This window comes from Pieris rapae, chromosome 7 (assembly GCF_905147795.1).
Source record: "Pieris rapae chromosome 7, ilPieRapa1.1, whole genome shotgun sequence".
Classification (NCBI taxonomy): Eukaryota; Metazoa; Arthropoda; class Insecta; order Lepidoptera; family Pieridae; genus Pieris; species Pieris rapae.
In genome coordinates, this window is record NC_059515.1 from 3,859,816 (window position 1) to 3,878,036 (window position 18,221).

The 18,221-nt window shown below is 32.8% G+C and overlaps 2 protein-coding genes and 1 non-coding gene across 5 annotated transcripts; 2 read left to right on the forward strand and 1 right to left on the reverse strand.

Annotated features, from left to right (window-relative positions):
- Positions 1-1,142: 1,142 nt before the first annotated feature.
- LOC110993780 lies at positions 1,143-4,781 on the forward strand. The gene is made up of 4 exons (XM_022260155.2): positions 1,143-1,253; positions 2,704-2,825; positions 3,124-3,311; positions 3,979-4,781. Exons 1-4 carry the CDS (start codon positions 1,223-1,225, stop codon positions 4,364-4,366), a joined length of 729 nt encoding a protein of 242 aa, XP_022115847.1. The 5' UTR covers positions 1,143-1,222; the 3' UTR covers positions 4,367-4,781.
- A 3,110-nt stretch (positions 4,782-7,891) lies between these two features.
- On the forward strand, positions 7,892-16,084 carry LOC110993778 (juvenile hormone epoxide hydrolase). 3 transcript variants are annotated; one of them, XM_022260153.2, is made up of 9 exons: positions 7,892-8,021; positions 10,543-10,722; positions 11,092-11,231; positions 11,627-11,714; positions 11,877-12,044; positions 12,639-12,785; positions 13,511-13,712; positions 14,870-15,104; positions 15,827-16,084. In XM_022260153.2, exons 1-9 carry the CDS (start codon positions 8,019-8,021, stop codon positions 16,053-16,055), a joined length of 1,392 nt encoding a protein of 463 aa, XP_022115845.1. In that variant the 5' UTR covers positions 7,892-8,018; the 3' UTR covers positions 16,056-16,084. The 3 variants fall into 3 exon arrangements, with proteins under 3 accessions (XP_022115845.1, XP_022115846.1, XP_022115844.2); XM_022260154.2 differs by lacking the exon at positions 7,892-8,021 and adding an exon at positions 9,699-9,719; XM_022260152.2 differs by lacking the exon at positions 7,892-8,021 and adding an exon at positions 10,173-10,234.
- A 1,425-nt stretch (positions 16,085-17,509) lies between these two features.
- Positions 17,510-17,581, reverse strand: Trnag-ucc. The gene has a single exon. It is a non-coding gene; the product is annotated as a tRNA-Gly (tRNA).
- Between the last annotated feature and the right edge of the window lie 640 nt (positions 17,582-18,221).

The window sequence follows — 18,221 nt, forward strand, 5'->3', positions numbered from 1 at the left end:
AAATCCTTATATCTATCATTAATTAGGCGTTGTGTATAATGTGGCGTATGTGTGTGTTTTGATTTAATTTTAAGCTCATTAAATCGTGTTTTTTTGTGTCAACAGCGGGCTAGATCGATCTATAGAGAAATATGTATCGACAATTAGTGAATTACGTAACAAAACAAGATAAACGAGTGCGAATTTTTTATCAAATTTAAAATGTATGTATTTTCTAATAACGTTACCGCAAATATGGGCGATCCAATTTTTATCTATTATGAAGTATCTTAGTATTTTATTAATATTTTTATGAAGCATCATGTCCATTCTTCTCCACAATTAACTTTTCGGAAGAGGCAACTAGTCATTTTTATTTAAATAAACTTTAACGTGATCGTGACTTTCAAAAGTGAATTTTTAAACGGGCTTATTGAAGTAAATAACTTTTTGAATTTGCTACAAAAACGCACATTAAAGCAGGGTATCGCTGTTGGGTATTACAGAGTAAGGATGCAGTCAGTTAAAATATATGTATCAGTATAATATCATTTTTATTACACACAGAAGTCTTTGAAATATATTTTGTATTCTTTATTTAATTAATTGTTGAGACCGAGTTACATTTTTTTAATCCTTTTTATTTTTATATATAACGGGTTTTAGCCTTAAATATTTTTTCTTACTCATTGTGATGTAATGTTAACGCCTTATAAGAAAAACGAAGCAAACATCAATATAAATAATTTAATAAACCATTTTAAAATAACCTAATGTAACATTTCCTTCATTGGTGAGAAGAAATCCTTGGTTATTTTTAAAGGGCATATTGAAATCGTTTTAATTTAATTTGACAAATCCAAATAATCCTGCACTACGAGTATTATAGGACTCAACATATTTAGTATAGTTCACCTAGAATTAGCAATATATGTGCATCTCCCTCACAGAGTAGAGACTTGATTAATTGAATCTTCTACAAGTCCCTTCAACGCTATTATTACTGGAATAAAAATCAAATTCGTATGATTCTAAAACGCAGCACTCCACCCTTACATCCAATTGGCTCCTGGATCAACCGCCCCAACCAATGGAAAATTGTATTACGAAACCCCTGTTCGAAATTTAAATAAAATTGCAGTTTTATTTCAGTATCTATTTGACCTTTAAAGAGAGTGGGTGGCAAACTAGATCTAAGTTGAGAGTTAAATGTTGTTTTGGGCAAAATAAGTGTTCAGTGTTTATGCCCACCTTGACGAATAGATCTGAGCAAGGTTTGTTATGACATATTTTTATTTTATTAACCTTAAAAGGAATTTTCATTCCGTAACCAAATTATTCACGGGGGCTTAAAAGGTTTTAAGTTTTCTGATTAGGTCCAGGATCGTCTGATACGTATATTAGCGTGCGTTGCGATAACTTTTTCGGCACACTTTGTAAGTAGTACGTATACGTCTTCCATTGAATAACTTCTTATAAGACACGGATTTCCACTTGCTACGGCCCCTACATACTTCTCCCGCTTTACTTTTAACTTGTCCATTCTCTAGTACCTCCTGACTGATCCAGGAACAACAAGGCCTAGCCAACACGATTTCCTATATCCTTCTTGTCAACCGCTTCTCATTTTACCGTAATATATGACGAAACCACCTAGGCAATTATTTTTGTATCCTCGTCATTACATCCTTTTTTAACCAACACTGCTAACGCATCTAACTATTACTTTTCCTCACGCAATGTTACACCACAAATACTTCTTAATGCTCTCATGTCTAATGCATTTATTCTCCTTTAATTCTTAACTGCCACACCCAACATGTATGCTAACGTTGGTATAGCATTGCCTGAACGGCTAGTCAAACCTCCTTCGAGATTTCTTGGATACCTGGCACCACACTATGATTTGAAGAAATAATAAATAGAACGAAAAACAATTAAAAATACATTCATCCCGCTTATTAACATTTTTATTTAGTGTCATAATACTAAATTGATTTGTCAAATATAGTAACTTTTAGTACATTGCAGCCGATATTCAGTATAGGTACTTTTGTATAACTGCAGGTAGGTATAATTATGATATGAAAACAAAAATGATTGGCTATTTATATGAAACGGGATGCGCATATCAGCGGAAGTTTTGTTTATAGTAGGTTATAATTATTTCATTATTAATGATAAAAATAATTCCGTTGACTGAAGACAAACATGGATTTAAAATACTTCAATATTGTTTAATACGCAAAACTAGGCCTTACATTATAGTGCCTTGATATTGAAAATTAAAGAGAAAAATGGATATTAGCCAAGAATTGACTGGAACTGCATTAGGTATTCTTATTCTCCATATCGATACTAAGGCACTTGATTTAGGCTATTGATATAGCATCTATGTATAATATGAGAAGAGATGTTACAGAAGTCTGCACAAAGATGCAGTCGCTAGAGCATATGTTTATATTAATTTCTAAGGCCTCCTGGGGATTATAAAAATACCTCAAAACCCAACACTAAAGGCAATATATAAACCGAGTTTCAAAATTAAACTATGCAGAATTATAACTCAATAAAAATGTTGAATAACAGCGCCAGCCGGGAAAGACAGTCTTCGGCCGAACATTCTAACCACTAAAAGTTATACTAAATCGCTATTGCTAAAACTATATTTTTTATTTCATTTATAAAAGAGGTAATCATAATAGTGTTGCTAATTTGTTATAGTAAGCACCATGACATCAGACCAGGAGTCATGCTCTGATGAGGAACCTGATAGTGAAATGTTGAGTGATGATCTATGTCTTCCCGACAGCGACGATGAGAGACAGGCTCTCCGGACTTCACAGGTTGAGTGGTATAATTATTATAAATTGATAATAATTGGTTTTAAAATGTTCGAAGATATAATGTGTTCATGTAAGTGTAATGAAGTTCTACCCAATACTCCCTGAGCGCATACTATGTAATTTCTAAATCTAGATAGTTAATAAATAGTAGTAGGTAGAACATATAGAGCAGGCTCAAAATAAATTATGATTACCTTAACAGTACGCGTTGTAGAACTAATACTTTCACATTATTTAGTGTAGATTTTTGGTTTAAGTAAATAATTATGGTTGTGACATGTGCTGGATTATCCAACAGAATCTCCCCGAAGAGCTACAACTCAACTCATGTCTTCTTTTACCGCCACGAAGTCTTACTACCAATAGTCGTGAAAGATGGCGTCAGCAAAATGTCAGCGGGGCATTTGCTGAACTACGAAGACTAGTGCCAACGTATCCTCATGATAAGAAGCTTTCTAAAAATGAGATACTTCGCATGTCTATAAGGTACCTTTAGTTGGTTCTTAAAGAGATTTTCATCTTGAAAGACATCATGTGCCCTTGTGAGGTTGGTATTAAAGAAGGTAGAATTCTGACTTTCTTTTGTGTCCGTTTAATTGATAATTTTGTATGCTTTGTTACCTGAAACAATGGGGTTTACTGACTGTTGTACCCGCGGTCTCCGGGATATACTGTCAAAAATCAGAGCTGGTCTAGAAATATAATGATTTTTGATCTAAAACATTTCTGATGAGGACAGTGTCAATAAAAATGATAATCTACCTTCGTAGGCTTCTGAGGTTAGCTATAAAATATACTATATTATAATTAATACGTGTTTTATGACAAAATGATGTATACTTAATACATTGAATGCAATTTTAGATTTATATTATGTTTTAAAAACCTTAAAGGTAGAAAAAAAAATATATTATTGTTTTAAAAGGTATGAATTCCGATAAATACTGCCTATCTGTAGGTACACTTATTGGTTTAAATTTAGTTTGGTACACAAAAATAAAATCCGCAAAATCGCCTCAGCCGATTAGGTGTTATAGTACTAACCCGCGCATAGAATATTTTAGACTTAGGTAGTATTAAGGTATCTTTCTCTTACCTGTACAATTAGAACTAAATGATAGTAAAATATTCTAGATGTATAATTGGTTTTTAGGTACATAGGCCTTCTTTGCGAAGTCATAGAATGGCAGAAGAACCACGGTTTACTTACGAATAAAGAAAACGCTATTTTGGCCGTCAAATGTGAATCACCAATGAGTCCAGTGTCATGCCGACGGTTCAAAAGAAACTTTCTAGAGAGACCAGATGAAAACCATGACTACATAGGCAACGAAGAAAATGATTTTAGAAGACGTCTTTGCTATAAAGACTGGTATGGGAAGGATTTGAAAATTTTACGCAATAAGTTCTATGTATCGGCAAGATGGCGGCAGATGCCCTTCAGGAATCTGACGGGGGAAAGAAACGGGAATAATTTGCTAATGATTGCTCCTAAAGATGATGAGAAAAAAGAGAAAAATGAGGGGAAAGATAAAAGTTAATTTCTAAGATACACTGTTAATATAACTGGAGTAACACATTATGATATATTTTACTGATTAGTATTGAACCTTGAATAATATAGTGGAGATTGTACAATAACGTTGTTATTGGGATTCAATTTTATTATGATTTTATAATATTGATCTCTTTTTATATTTGATGACAAAAAGCAAAAACTTACTTATACGTTATAGAAATTAAGGATAATGTTGCGTTGCTGTAATACTCCAGTTAATATAAAATTATTTTACGAAGCAAGATCGCTTAAATTACTTAATTATGTATTACATTTATAGATTAAACAATGTAACAAAAATTGTTCTGAAAGATCTCAATATATCGTACTATAATAAAACTAAAACTAATAGTCAGTATATGTAATTTAAAATCATTAATATATTATTGTTACTAAGCATTAAATTATAGGTGTTGTTTTAACTATGTAATTCCAAAATAAAAATTTAGACATACAAAAAGTGTTTTATTACACTGGTCCATACATTGATTAGTCTATATAAATAAAATTTGATAGCAAAATATGTTATAATATTTTATATATGCTAAACGCTAATCTCGAAGACGGCAGAACAAAAACGAGATTTTTTTTTTATATTTACAAATTGTTTGTAAGACAGAGCAGCCATAAATATTGAACTGGAGTAAATTAATTTTCGAGAGTTTTGACTTTATTCCGTGATAATTTTCTAATTTGGTTTGGGTGTTTGTTGTATAACCGAATACATTCCATATCCATAAAAAAAAACGTTTATTTTAGAATATTGGATTATGATGGTATCACTTATTCCACGTCATTAAATTCAAGCCTGTTGGCATCCCTACTCATCTCCAAAGAAGACAGAGGGAAAAAGCCGGCTTATAAAACTCTTGGTACTCTTTTTAGCAGTAGCCTGCCCAGCACTGGTCCCAGGCCCTTTTATCAACTAGATAATCACTTACTTTATAGTAAGCCTTTTTACAGCTTTTCTTTAATACATTTCTTAAATTTAATAAAAGGCAGAGATAAAAGAGCCTCTGGGATCTTATTAATGATCATCATCTATGTACATATCAGACTAAACAAAATTTTTGAGGCACATGTATTTTAGGATGTACGGTGTGTATCCTTTTTATCCATTCATGTATCCTACACTATTTATTCTTGGTTCTGTAGGCTACAACAAGCTAAGAGTACGCCGAGAATTCGCGCTTATCATGTAGGTACTTAATAAAGTTGTTACTTGGCAAGGACAGTAATTCGGCAGTACTTCAGTACCTTAGCTTCAATGATGATGACGTACCATATGCGACATCCTCCGCCGTTACTTCATGTGCCCACAACTAGGACTAACCTTCTTCAAAGGGCACATGTTATTCGGTTTGTTAATTTACCAAATACATAAGTAAGCGGACCTTTTCATTGTCCGTTTTGTTAGTTCCTACAGTTAGTTAGTAAATTTCTTGTATTTGTAATTTCATGTTTGTTTTTTTTTTGTTTCGTCTGTAAACTATATTATTATTGTTCACTCTTGTCAATTTAGGGTCACATGTTCAGGCAAGAGTGTTTTTATAAATAAATAAATAAAATGAGTGGTAGGAGTGGTTTATTTTCTGGAGCCTAGCCGATATAAAAAAAAACATATTAAGACGAAACGCCACACTCTTCCGGACCAATGCGTACTACACAATCTCTTCTATCCTCTTTGATATTGCTCCAGCAATTGGACGATATTGACTAGACAGAAGGCGTTATTTTACTAACTAAAACGCATGCCAGTAGGACCGTATAGACTGGTAGACAGTTTCCTGTATGGTCATCAAATGATAGTAAACTGTATATTTGTAAAAGCAAAGCTCGAATCATACATAAACACAGCAAATACACTTTACCAAGTAAGCAACGCAGGCAAGTAACAGTTTCATAACTGAGATGTTTACTCTTTAATTGACACCTAAGTTTTGTCATTTGAGTTCCTTTATTGTGTATAGTCAAAAGTTAAGTTTGTCGCCGGTATTACTTAGCTTAATAATAACATATCAACCTTTTAATTGTTTCGTAGTTTTATAAATCCGTCATTGTTAATTTTATTCTTCCTATCTCCCTAAGGTATTTATGGTATATCTATAGGTGGAGATTTATTTTTATTTAATTGTAATCATAATTTTGTATAAAATGCAATAAATAAATAAATAAATTCATTAATTCATTCATTTACATGAATGTGTCTTAGGTGAATAATTTTATTGTTGGAGTGTGGGTTAATAAATATTGAAAACTACATATAGTGAACTGTCACACCAACTAAGCACAGTTTGCAATCAACCCGGGTAAATGATGATTTTTTTAAATAAATAAAAACATTAATAGATACTATTCCATAACACAGTCGTGGTTCCTGAAAATATGATTTTTTAAAGTTTGATTTTCATTGCAATATCAATATTGAACTTTAATAAAATGATAAACAAGTGATATGAAGGCTGGAAATTAGAGAGTCATAGGAATTGGGTTTCTGGGCAACATGAGGTGATAATTATTACTGGAAAAGGCTTGAATTATGATTTGGTATCAAATTCAACCTTTCGTAAACAACGTTAATAGAAGTTACGGTTGAAGTTGCCACACGAAAAAAATATCCTGCCCTGTACCTCCCAACTGTACTTGGTCTTTCGTTCTTTTCTTCCAACGCATTCCGAGCATCTTGTTAATTTTGGCAATTTCTTTGGTGCGTTTCACCAAGTAAACCAGTATGGAGTCATGAGAATCCCTTGGAATCCATGGGTTATCTTTGCGGTTTCTCAAATGTTCTTTGATCAAAGCAATTCTATAAACCACAAAAATCCTGTTCTTAGTTTATTTATTATTGAACAAAATACCATTGCGGTGATTCCTGCATGATCCAGCATTGAAAGACCAGGTGAGTGGCTATCGGCCAGGACTTCCCCGGAGTTAACGGAATATGCTTGGGTAATCAATTTTTAATCAAGTGCTAGTAATTGCATGGTTTATAAGCATTTTAGCAGAGCTGGAAAAACAAAACAAAAAAAATAGACATTTATATAAAAATACTCATATTTTAACACACTATATTCTCCTTTAATAATAGCTCATCCTTTAGTCATCTTGATCTTCCCACGTAGATCCCAAACTCCACAGTTTTCTGACGCCTAGCCTTACTTTACTGGCGTCCGTTCGCTGTGCCTACGACGCTTCTGCTAAGTAAATATTTGTTAGGTACTAAACGGTTTGGCAACATCGCAAGGTTTGGATGCGGTTCCGCGGATTTTGAACAATATACTTACTGAGACTTTTATTTGGATGAGGTATTAAGTGGTGCTCGGAAGGTTAAAAAATAGACTAAAAAATAGTGCGCAAACAAAATTCATAATAATTACATTAATTACGTGGTCAAAAGTTAATACATAATTCCAGAGACTTTAAAATCTTTCACAAACGTCATAAAACACAAAAGACTTCATTCAAAAATGCATCGTCTTTAAATATGATAGGGTTTATTTTTATTTGATAAAGACGTTTCATTCATATTACGTAACAATATGTATCTACTTTATAATTTATTTAGTGTTAATTCTTCGCTGATATAGAGTGGACGTTAACAACGATAAAGCGGGTTATCGTGTAATTCAAAGAATATGGTATGTAATTATTTACTGTTATTAAGGGAACTGACATATTAAAGTACAATTAACAGACAAATGTACGAGACGTATCTTAGCGAACACTAAGAAGAATAATACAATATAGTAAAAATATAACAATGTTATATTGAAATCGAAATAAAACTAACACCAATGGAGCACAAAATCGGGTAGAAACAGACAAACACAATCTCCCGGTATTTCAGATATTTTTTATTTCGATATGTCAAAAATGGGTCAGTATTATTACTGATTATATATTGTACATTATGTTTACGATTTCGTTAAAAAGCAAGAAGTTATCTTTTATACCATACCAGTACGGCTTCAACCTTTTCAGGTCTCAATTTTCTGTTTCTATTTCATGATCATTTAATAGGCAAGTAGGTCTAATACGTAGCAAGCCTGATCCACGCCGTCGGGTTATTATGTCTAGGGCAAGGCCGGTTTCCTAACGATGTTTTCCGTCACCGTTTGAGTGCTTGTTAAATGCATATAGACCTAAATTCCATTGGTGCACAGCCGGGGATCGAACCCTTTAACCTCAGGAATGAAATGTACATTTCCTCAAATAAAAATGTTTTTGTTCATTATAAGTATGCTTAATTTCTCAGATTTGAAAACCAATAAAAAAAGAACACGTTTATATAAAATGTTATACAAAAAGCAGTGATAAGATCAACTCCGATTTGACCTATACTTACAATATAGGCTTTGTTAATAATAGCGATTGCATTTTTAAAATAATTCTAACTATTCAAGAGAAACGGTAGGAGAACTTATGTGAAACGTTGCTACTTTTAACACAGCGCCACCTGTTAGAATTGTATCAAATAATAAACAAATAATTTGCAATAAAATAATATAGCGGCTAGGATGTAAACTATCTTATCTTTTAAGTTGGATCAAACTGCAGACGGTGTGCAAATCCAATTTAAAATCAGTTAAGCAGTTTATTAGTACATCGCGGACAAACGTGACACGTGATTTATATGAAATATCTTAATATTATTTTAAACGAACAAAGCTTGAATTAGTGGTTAGCGTAACTTGGGTCTTCTTGGGTTAGATTTTGGTTTCACAGTAATAAATGTTGTGCATTGCAAGGTACTCCCTTCAGTGTCTGCCGTGTTTTATTCGGGTTTCGTGTAAGCATTCAGCTTTAGATTGAAGGCCAAGAAAAATATTCGTATAAAATCATATCAGAATTGTAAAACAAATTTATAAAATGTTATAAATTCAGTCCATTTAACAAGAATTTCTGGCGTCTGTGCTAACGTGTAATCAGGCATTTATGCTGCTTACTTAGTGTTATTACTATGCAAGATTAACGATCAATTTGTATCTAATGTAAATAGATCCTTCAAGGTCTATACTCATGATCATAAACAACATTTACTTTGTACAATCGTAAAGTACCTTCTATATTCGTCATAGAATGGCTGGTGGTAGGATCACCTTATTGTAGTCACTAGTGTAAATACTTTTGGCTTTTCTACTAATATAAAACTTGTGGTGAAAAGTACTATTGATCTGCAACGTAGCAATTACCACCGATGTCTATTTTAAAACAGGATAGAGGACAGAGAGAATACAAGAACATGAAAGCATTTAGAGGCGATCAGTTTTAGCCCGTTTTAGAAATCAGTAGTCGCATTGGAAATTCAGCGTACATGAATAAAATCACACTTAACGGTTGGTTTTTTGAATAACCTTGGAAACACGTTTCTTATTTAAGCTTTAATCTAAGTAAAAAGTGCGAAATTCTGTGTATTTTCGCTTATTCGTAACCTATCAAGTTGAACTATTTTATTTTAACGTATCTACTTTCGATACCTTGGTTTCACATCGTTTCTCGAGCAATTAAGTTATTTATTGAAACCATGATATAGTACATATACTGGAATACTAATTAATGGGTAAAATATTAGTTAATTTTAGCAGTTGTCTTTTTAACTAAGTTAAAAATTATATAATATTTATCCTGAATAATGTTATTTATTTATTAAATGATAATGATTAAAATATCATTTAAACAATGACATTTTACTTATCATCGAGGGGTCACTATCAAATTGTTATCAGACGATTACCTATAAAGTTCCATGTAATGGTGATTTTGTTAAATATGTTATATGCGGTTAATTGATTCAACAAACAGTTACATCGTCATGTGCTCTATAATTTTAATATCTTTTATTAAATACAAGGTAGGTATGTAATAATTTTAGAAACATCTTCAGCGTGAAATATATATCGCACCGGACCCCAATGGTACGATAAAATGAATTAGCAGAACCTTTTTAGATTTGTATGAAATCTCTCATCAACTTCAAAACAAAATCATAAACAGGCTACTTCGCCGCATGGAATCTTATTTACAACCGCTTAAATTTACCACACATATCTTTAGTGGCTGAACACCTAAAGTTTAACCAATCCTCAGAAAATTCTCATACCTCTGACTAAAGTTACGGTTTGTTATTCGTCCCTTAATGAAATACTTCTCATGTTTTAGATTTGCCGTATACTCCTAGTGGGCATTCTAGCCCTGTTCGCGGTACCAGTACTATACTTTTACACAAAAGCACCACCTCCTCTGCCAGACCTAGATTTAGAAGAATGGTGGGGAACAAAGCTGTCAATGTCAAAGCAAAATAATAGTATAGTGCCTTTCCAAGTGAAGTTTGATGATATCGTAAGTATAGATATAGTACCTCAAAAAAATAAAAAACGAAGAACCTGGTCAAATACATTACCGAAAATATCTGTCTTTTATTATATTAAGAGCCTGTTTCGCAATGTATGGATAAAGTACCAAATAGCTATGCAGCACATAAATTATTCGAAAGATAAAAGATCCGAATAAGATACTTCGCGTTTCATGATGAATAGCGCTATCTGACAGTCCTGAAACGCAAAAATACTGTTTATCCTACTAATAATTAATAAATAGCTTATTTATAACTTATCCGGACATTGTGAAACAGGCCTTTAGAAAACTGTCTCTTATATTGGTCGATAATTTCTTACGGCTATATTTTTATTTTTGTTGTGTTACTTCTAGATTATAAAAGACATAAAAGAGCGTCTTCGAGACCGACATCCTCTAACTCCACCTTTAGAAGGCGTCGCATTCGAATACGGATTTAACAGCAAACAACTAGAGCCCTGGCTTAAGTATTGGGTTGAGGAATATCCTTACAGGTAACATCGCTGTCATAAGTCAAAATTGTTCCTAAATATACCAAGGCACCAATATTCAACCCGTATCTCCTCGACGTCCACCGTTCCACAACTGCGCGTTTTTCTAGGCAGTTTTTGCCGCGCACCACCACTTTGTGGAACCAGCTGCCGACTGTAGTATTTCCGAACCAATTTGACTTAGGGTCTTTCTAGAAAAGAGCGTACCAATTCTAAAAAGGCCGGCAACGCACTCGCGAGCCATCTGGCATTAAGAGTGTCCATGGGCGGCGGTATCACTTAACATCAGGTGAGCCTCCTGCCCGTTTGGCATGATATAAAATTTAACGTACCTCGTATTACTTTTACGTCTTATTTAATGGTATAAACCTTTTTATATGTTAATAAATCTTTTTCAGCGAACGCGAAACGTATATAAACAAGTATCCACAATACAAAACTAACATTCAGGGTCTGAATGTTCATTTCGTAAGAATTAAGCCGGAGGTAAATTTCATTATTTTATTTTAATTATTTGAAATGAGCACAGACTAAAGCAGTTATTAACTATTTAAGAGTTAACTGTGTTATGAAAAATATGGAATTATTTTACAATAAAAAATTGGAAATTCAAAATTTATAAATTGTTTAATGAGAAGTAATTTTCAGAAAGTACCCGCTGGCAAAGAAATCGTACCCCTCCTACTTCTTCATGGATGGCCAGGTTCTTTCTTGGAATTCTATGAAGCAGTTCCTCATCTGATGGCTGTAAGCAAGGATAGGGACTTTGTTTTCGAACTTATTATTCCAAGCTTGCCCGGATATGGATTCTCAAGTGTGAGTATTAAAATATTGCCAAAAATATAATATGTTTAACAGACGTCGTAAATATGTTTATTAGTAGATCAATTTGTAATAGAGGTATGAAATTTTATAGCTAAATAAATAAACTTACTTAAGGTATTAACTAAATAAATACACATAATTAATATCTGTTAGCGAAAGGTCGGTTAACGTTGTCCACCTAGGCCTCTCTCCTAACTTTCGCCGTACAACAACATACAACGTTCCGTTCTCGGGTTCTGCAATCAACGCCTTCCTCATCTCTCAGAGATCGGGGTTTGTTATTTTCTAATAAATATCAACTCTATCTGTATAAAATATAATTCAAAAATTATGGGATGACTACAATACTTTATACTTCTAATTAATTTGCTATATTTGTTTATTAAATATTGTAGAATTGTTTGATGATTTGCTTTTTTTTTAAAAGAGTACCGAGAGATTTTAAGACAGCTTTTTGTCTCGGCCAACACCCTCTGTCTTCTTTGCCGATGAGTAGGGATGCCAACAGGCTCGAATTTAATGACGTGGAATAAGTGATACCATGATTATATTATGTTCCAAAATAAACGTATTTTATATTTACAGGCGGCAACTCGACCAGGTCTTGGTGCAGACAAGATGGCGGTCGTCATGAAAAATCTGATGAACAGACTTGGATTCAAGAAGTTCTACGTCCAGGGTGGTGATTGGGGTGCGCTTATTGGCAGTCTAATGGCTACATTTTTCCCACAGGTATTTATTTTAAAAGCATGATCTCGCGTTACTCCAGTCGCATAGGACATCCGTCCCATGGGTGTTTGTAATCTATAGTTTTGAGAATGAACTTGTCTATGCCCACACGCGAACACGAAAATAATTCCTTAGGAAAATATATAATTTAGCTTAAATAAATGTAAATTTCCTTTACGTCACCAAAGAAAAAACTAGAGAACGCCTTGATTTTTTAAGACGTTTCTATATTTTTATATGCTTAAGTTGTTATCTGAATCAAAACAACATATATAATTGACAAAAAACCTGCTTGGTCATATTTACGTAACACATTAATTATCAAGTATAAAGTTTTTATTCATTTATTGTGAAAATTGATCATTTATCAGCTCGTACAAGCAAAATTTAAGAATAGTACGTTATATTAAATAGACTGATTCCTAATTCGAATGAACATATAATATACAATAAAAGCAATATAACACTACATTAATAAAGAGAAAATATCAGAGCATTTGTCACTATTAAATAATAATAATAAAACTATTCACGACAGAAATATTATGGCAAATTTTGTAACAAGTTTGACATAACGCTAGTTCCTGGGTGGGTCCACACTGGGGAGCCCCTGTGTTGTGGGAAGTTAACAATTATTCCGTGGTACACATTGCATGTCTAAAACAAATATAAAAAAGTAGTATTAGTGTTAACATCGAATCAAAATAATGTATTTATATTTTTTCTAGGAGGTACTAGGTTACCATACAAACATGCCTTTCTTGAGCACAACATCGTCTACCATAATTCGTGTACTCGGTTCCTTTTATCCTCCACTGGTAGTGAGTTCAGAAGCTGCAGACAGAATGTACCCCATGTCTAAGTACTTTGGGATGCTGTTAGAGGAAACTGGATATTTCCACATCCAAGCCACTAAGCCAGATACAGTTGGTAAGTTCTTAATGGATTTTGTTATTGCTTTAAAGTTGGTAGTTAAATTTAAGTAAGGTATTGAGTTTAATCAAAGCATACAATTTAGTTATTTGCTTTAAAAATAGTCGAGAATTCAGTTTTTGAAATTGGTAATTTTATAGATTTTAATGTGCTCTTTCCGAATTTCGAACATCGTAATTTTCCCTCTCGCGTATATTGATTTAATGCCACCTAAAAGCAGTTTTCTTGATACGATCTAATTTCCGACACATTTTACGATAAAAACAGTTCAACAACAGCTTTTGGTCAAAAATCTCATAATCGCACCTTCAGAAAGAGTAACCGGGCGTTGAATCGTGATATCCCCAATAGAAATGAAATTAAATACGTTTATTTTGGAACATAGGATCACAATGGTACCACTTATTCCACGTCATTAGAATTCGAGTATGTTGGCATCCCTACTCATCGGCAAAGAAGACAGAGGTTGTTGGCCGAGAGAAAAAGCCGGCGTTAAAAATCTCGGTACTCTTTGTTAAAAAAAAAGCAAATCATCAAACAATTCTACAATATTTAAAACAAATATAGCAAATTAATTAGAAGTAGCCTGCCCAGCACTAGTCCCAGGCCCTTTTATCAACTAGATAATCACTAACTTTATAGTAAGCCTTTTTACACAGGTTTTCTTTAATACATTTCTTAAATTTAATAAAAGGCAGAGATAAAAGAGCCAATAGGCATGCACATTGCACATGCTGGCTCCAGCGGCAGTAATACAAGGTGACAAACTCGACATTCGGAAAATACACCTCAAAATCCATAAAATTAGTAAACATGTTTTAAAAATTGGAAGGGCTATGTGGAGCATAATATTTAATTAAGAACATAAAAAAATATATGCAACAAACAACAATAGACAATAAAAAATTGCTAAAATAAGATGACAAGGCAGAGCAAAAGTCAGTTTTACGAAGTTCGAAGTTGTTTGAGCAGTAAGGGCCGATTCTGCAATACATTACTAAGTTTCCAAATATTTGTATTTTAATAACCTTTATATTACAACAAATTCCTTAACTGCTATTAAATCCTTCAAGGTAACTAAAGAATTGTAATCTAACGATTGAAATGTAACGAAGATGTAAGTGTTACTTCCTTATCACCGAATACAATTACAGGAATAGCTCTAGGCGACAGTCCAGCTGGATTAGCAGCGTATATTCTGGAGAAGTTCTCCACGTGGACACGTCTCGAACACCGCTCAAAACCTGACGGTGGTCTCACATTCCGTTTCTCCAAAGATAGGCTCATTGACAACCTTATGGTCTACTGGGTTTCAAACTCCATAACGACCTCTATGCGCATGTACGCAGAGACGTTTAATAAGAGGTTTTTCGCCCAGAGTTTGGATGAGTAAGTCTTTTAAAATATTGAAAACGTACTAAAAGAATTAATAGTTACCTAAGTCATATATTAAGCTTTAAGATTTGAATAAACAGAGTTTCGAATAAGATTTGTATCTTATATTTTTAAACGAGCAATTCTTGTATATATATATATATAATTGAAATCTCGGAATCGCCTCCATTTTTGATTGGTTGATTTTCATGTAATTTAATATACGGGGCGTTTCGGGGGCGATAAATCGATTAAGCTAGGAATCATTTCTAGAAAATGTCATTTTATTTGTGTTTTATCAACTTAAACATAGAATTGCTCGTTTAAAGATGTCAGTCAAATAAAAACTTAAATATAAATATAATTCGATAATTATATTTATATTTCATAATTTTATTAGTATGTATTTCGTCCTAAAATAAAATTTCCAAAAAACACGATTTATAAAAAAAAAATACCGAGCTAAGCTCGGTCATCCAGGTCCTTCTATTAATACGATTAAACTTTACAATTTGGATCGTATTCCAAATCGGACGTCAAATCACAATTCTGTTTGTAGAACCCGCAATAGCTGACAGAATTTGTATACCTAATAGACTTAAAACTCTCTGACTAAAATTGTTTAGGGTTACTCAAATATAAATTGTGAATCCGTCTTTCATTCGGTTGACCAAAAAGATCACTTTATTAACTTGCTCAGGTTTCTTCACAGTGTTGTAATGTAAATACTTTTTCAGAATACAAACGCCAGTTCCGACCTGGATAATTCAAGCTAAACAAGAGGTAGTATACATTCCTGGCTGGATCCTTAAATTCAAGTACACAAACCTTTTGAACGAGACCATACTCCAGGACGGTGGTCACTTCTTGGCGATGGAGCTGCCTGAGATTTTCTCTAAAGATGTGCTGAAGGCTGTTGATGCATTCCGGAAGTGGCATAAACAACAACATAGAACAGAGTTGTAATTTTATTATAATTAAACTTTTTTAATAAATTATCTGTTTATTTGCGTGAAAGCATCAACAAAAACATCGTCAACCGCAATATTTGTATGTTGAGCAATTACGGAAATTTATAAAGCTAGTATAAAATACCTAAAGGGTGCCTTCAATACAAATAAATCAAAATCCCTGTGCGGCAACCCTGTGGTCAGATAAACACCAGTCCTAGAGAGGCTCTACGTTCCCTCCCCGTCATTCAGTTAACTGTGGTCATCTTTGGGCAACCCTTTTTTGTGCTTTAAATATATGTATGTACTTTATATCAAATAATTAAGTAGGTCGTCAAGCTTACATAAGAGAGAGGCATGTAATCTCTATATTATTATTGTTCATATAATTAGTCTTCTCTCTGAGGAATTTATCACGGCTTAGTAATTTAAGCCGGTAATCTAAGTAGTAGTAGAAAAAATTAAAGTAAGAACTAAGACCTATGCTAAAATTTTTAATTACCAAGTTCAAAAAATCGGCTTTTGTACCCCATGAGGGCGTGATGACGATTAAGTAATCTGACCCCTAATAGTTATTTATGAGTATAATAAAATCGTATTATAAAATCAATAGCTTTATACTTGAATGAATAATCTCAAAATCGTAGCGACGCCGCGGCACACGACTAGTTGTGATATAAAATGAATTGAAGAGATAAGTGGATTAATCCGTGTGAAACTGGGGTGAATGTAACTTATAAAATCATATTTAGCTTTAAAATCCTCCTTAAAAAATTAAAAACAAATTTTGTGTTTTATAGGCAAACTTAAAAGTATTATTATTCTAATGATGCAACCACTGTTTACGTCCTAGTCTCATACTGGCATCAGTTTTGATAGGTATATTATGTTTCTTGATTTTGGGTCTAAGACAGTCACAGTGTTAAACTGAGAAAGATAAAAATGTTTCTCACATCTTTGATCTCAGGAGTTGACGCACACTGCGTTCAAATGCCGGGTCAAGTTCGAGATTGTGAATCGCACTGTTAACAATGAAATCATAATTATGCCCACCTGTATAAGCTATTGCTTCTTTATATTACATTATGTACAGATATGTATTATGTATGTATATAATGCCTATATAAATAATGATGTCGTAAATCCTCCACCTAGAAGTATTTGTACCAAATTATTGTGAAATAATGAATTCCTTCCTCGCTCCCACAACTTCTGTCAAAAATTCATTGTAAATCTGGTATAAATAATTCATGACGCTAATTCAAAATAAATATTTTTATCTATCAAATCCCGAGCGGCGTCGTGTCGCGTGCCTTGTGCTAATATTTTAGATTGTAATTTGTGCTTGTCCATACAAATCAGTTTCTCTTGGAAATAAAATTATTTAGATACTAATATCATAACATATTAGTGTTAATATTATATATTAACGTATTAATAACAATTTAAATACTAAAAATAAAAAAGATGTGCGTAGGCCGGGAATCGAACCCGGATCAACTGCTTGGAAGGCAACTATGCTGACCATTACACCACCAACGCTTGTATTAAGAGTTTTAAAATTGCAATTCAAAAGATATTAATTTTATGCTTTTCAAAGGTTTTAATATTTTTGTAGATTAAAGTAAATGTAGGTAAAGATTTGTAGTAACAGCTTAAATTTAGCTTATTTAAGTATGTATATATTATTATAGTACTTATAATATTTTATTGTAGCTAAATTATGAATTATTCAAATATTCATGCGAACTTATAGATATCAATTGACATTTTATCTCGACGACCAGGCGCCGCGCGTCATTTGTCAACAATGTACACGCTCCCCTTTTAGAAACATTTGTGGTGTGAATGTTGTAGGGGATTTATATTTTATTGGGAAAGCACTTCCTTCCTTCTTTTATAATAAAAGTGTTAATCTATATCTCTTAAAATATATAAATCCTATACAAGGATCGGTCCGATATCCACTCCGTTATCTCATAATCGTCTATACTTCGTCTATACTTTAGTTTTGATTGTTTTTCGTCAATTTCGAGGACGAATTATCACTTTTTTAAAGTGTATTTTTTAAAAGTTATAATGCAGATATATATATATAGTATTATCTATATATATATCTGCTAAAAAGTATATATAACTTTTTTCTTAATTTGGAACTAAAAATTAATACAGACGAACATGA

Coding starts and splice junctions, on each gene's coding strand:
- LOC110993780 (XM_022260155.2), top strand. CDS start 1,223: ATGCCCACCTTGACGAATAGATCTGAGCAAG. Junction 1,254..2,703: donor GACGAATAGATCTGAGCAAG/GTTTGTTATGAC, acceptor AATTTGTTATAG/TAAGCACCATGACATCAGAC. Junction 2,826..3,123: donor AGGCTCTCCGGACTTCACAG/GTTGAGTGGTAT, acceptor ATTATCCAACAG/AATCTCCCCGAAGAGCTACA.
- LOC110993778 (XM_022260152.2), top strand. CDS start 10,196: ATGTGCTCTATAATTTTAATATCTTTTATTAAATACAAG. Junction 10,235..10,542: donor TATCTTTTATTAAATACAAG/GTAGGTATGTAA, acceptor CTCATGTTTTAG/ATTTGCCGTATACTCCTAGT. Junction 13,713..14,869: donor CACTAAGCCAGATACAGTTG/GTAAGTTCTTAA, acceptor ATACAATTACAG/GAATAGCTCTAGGCGACAGT.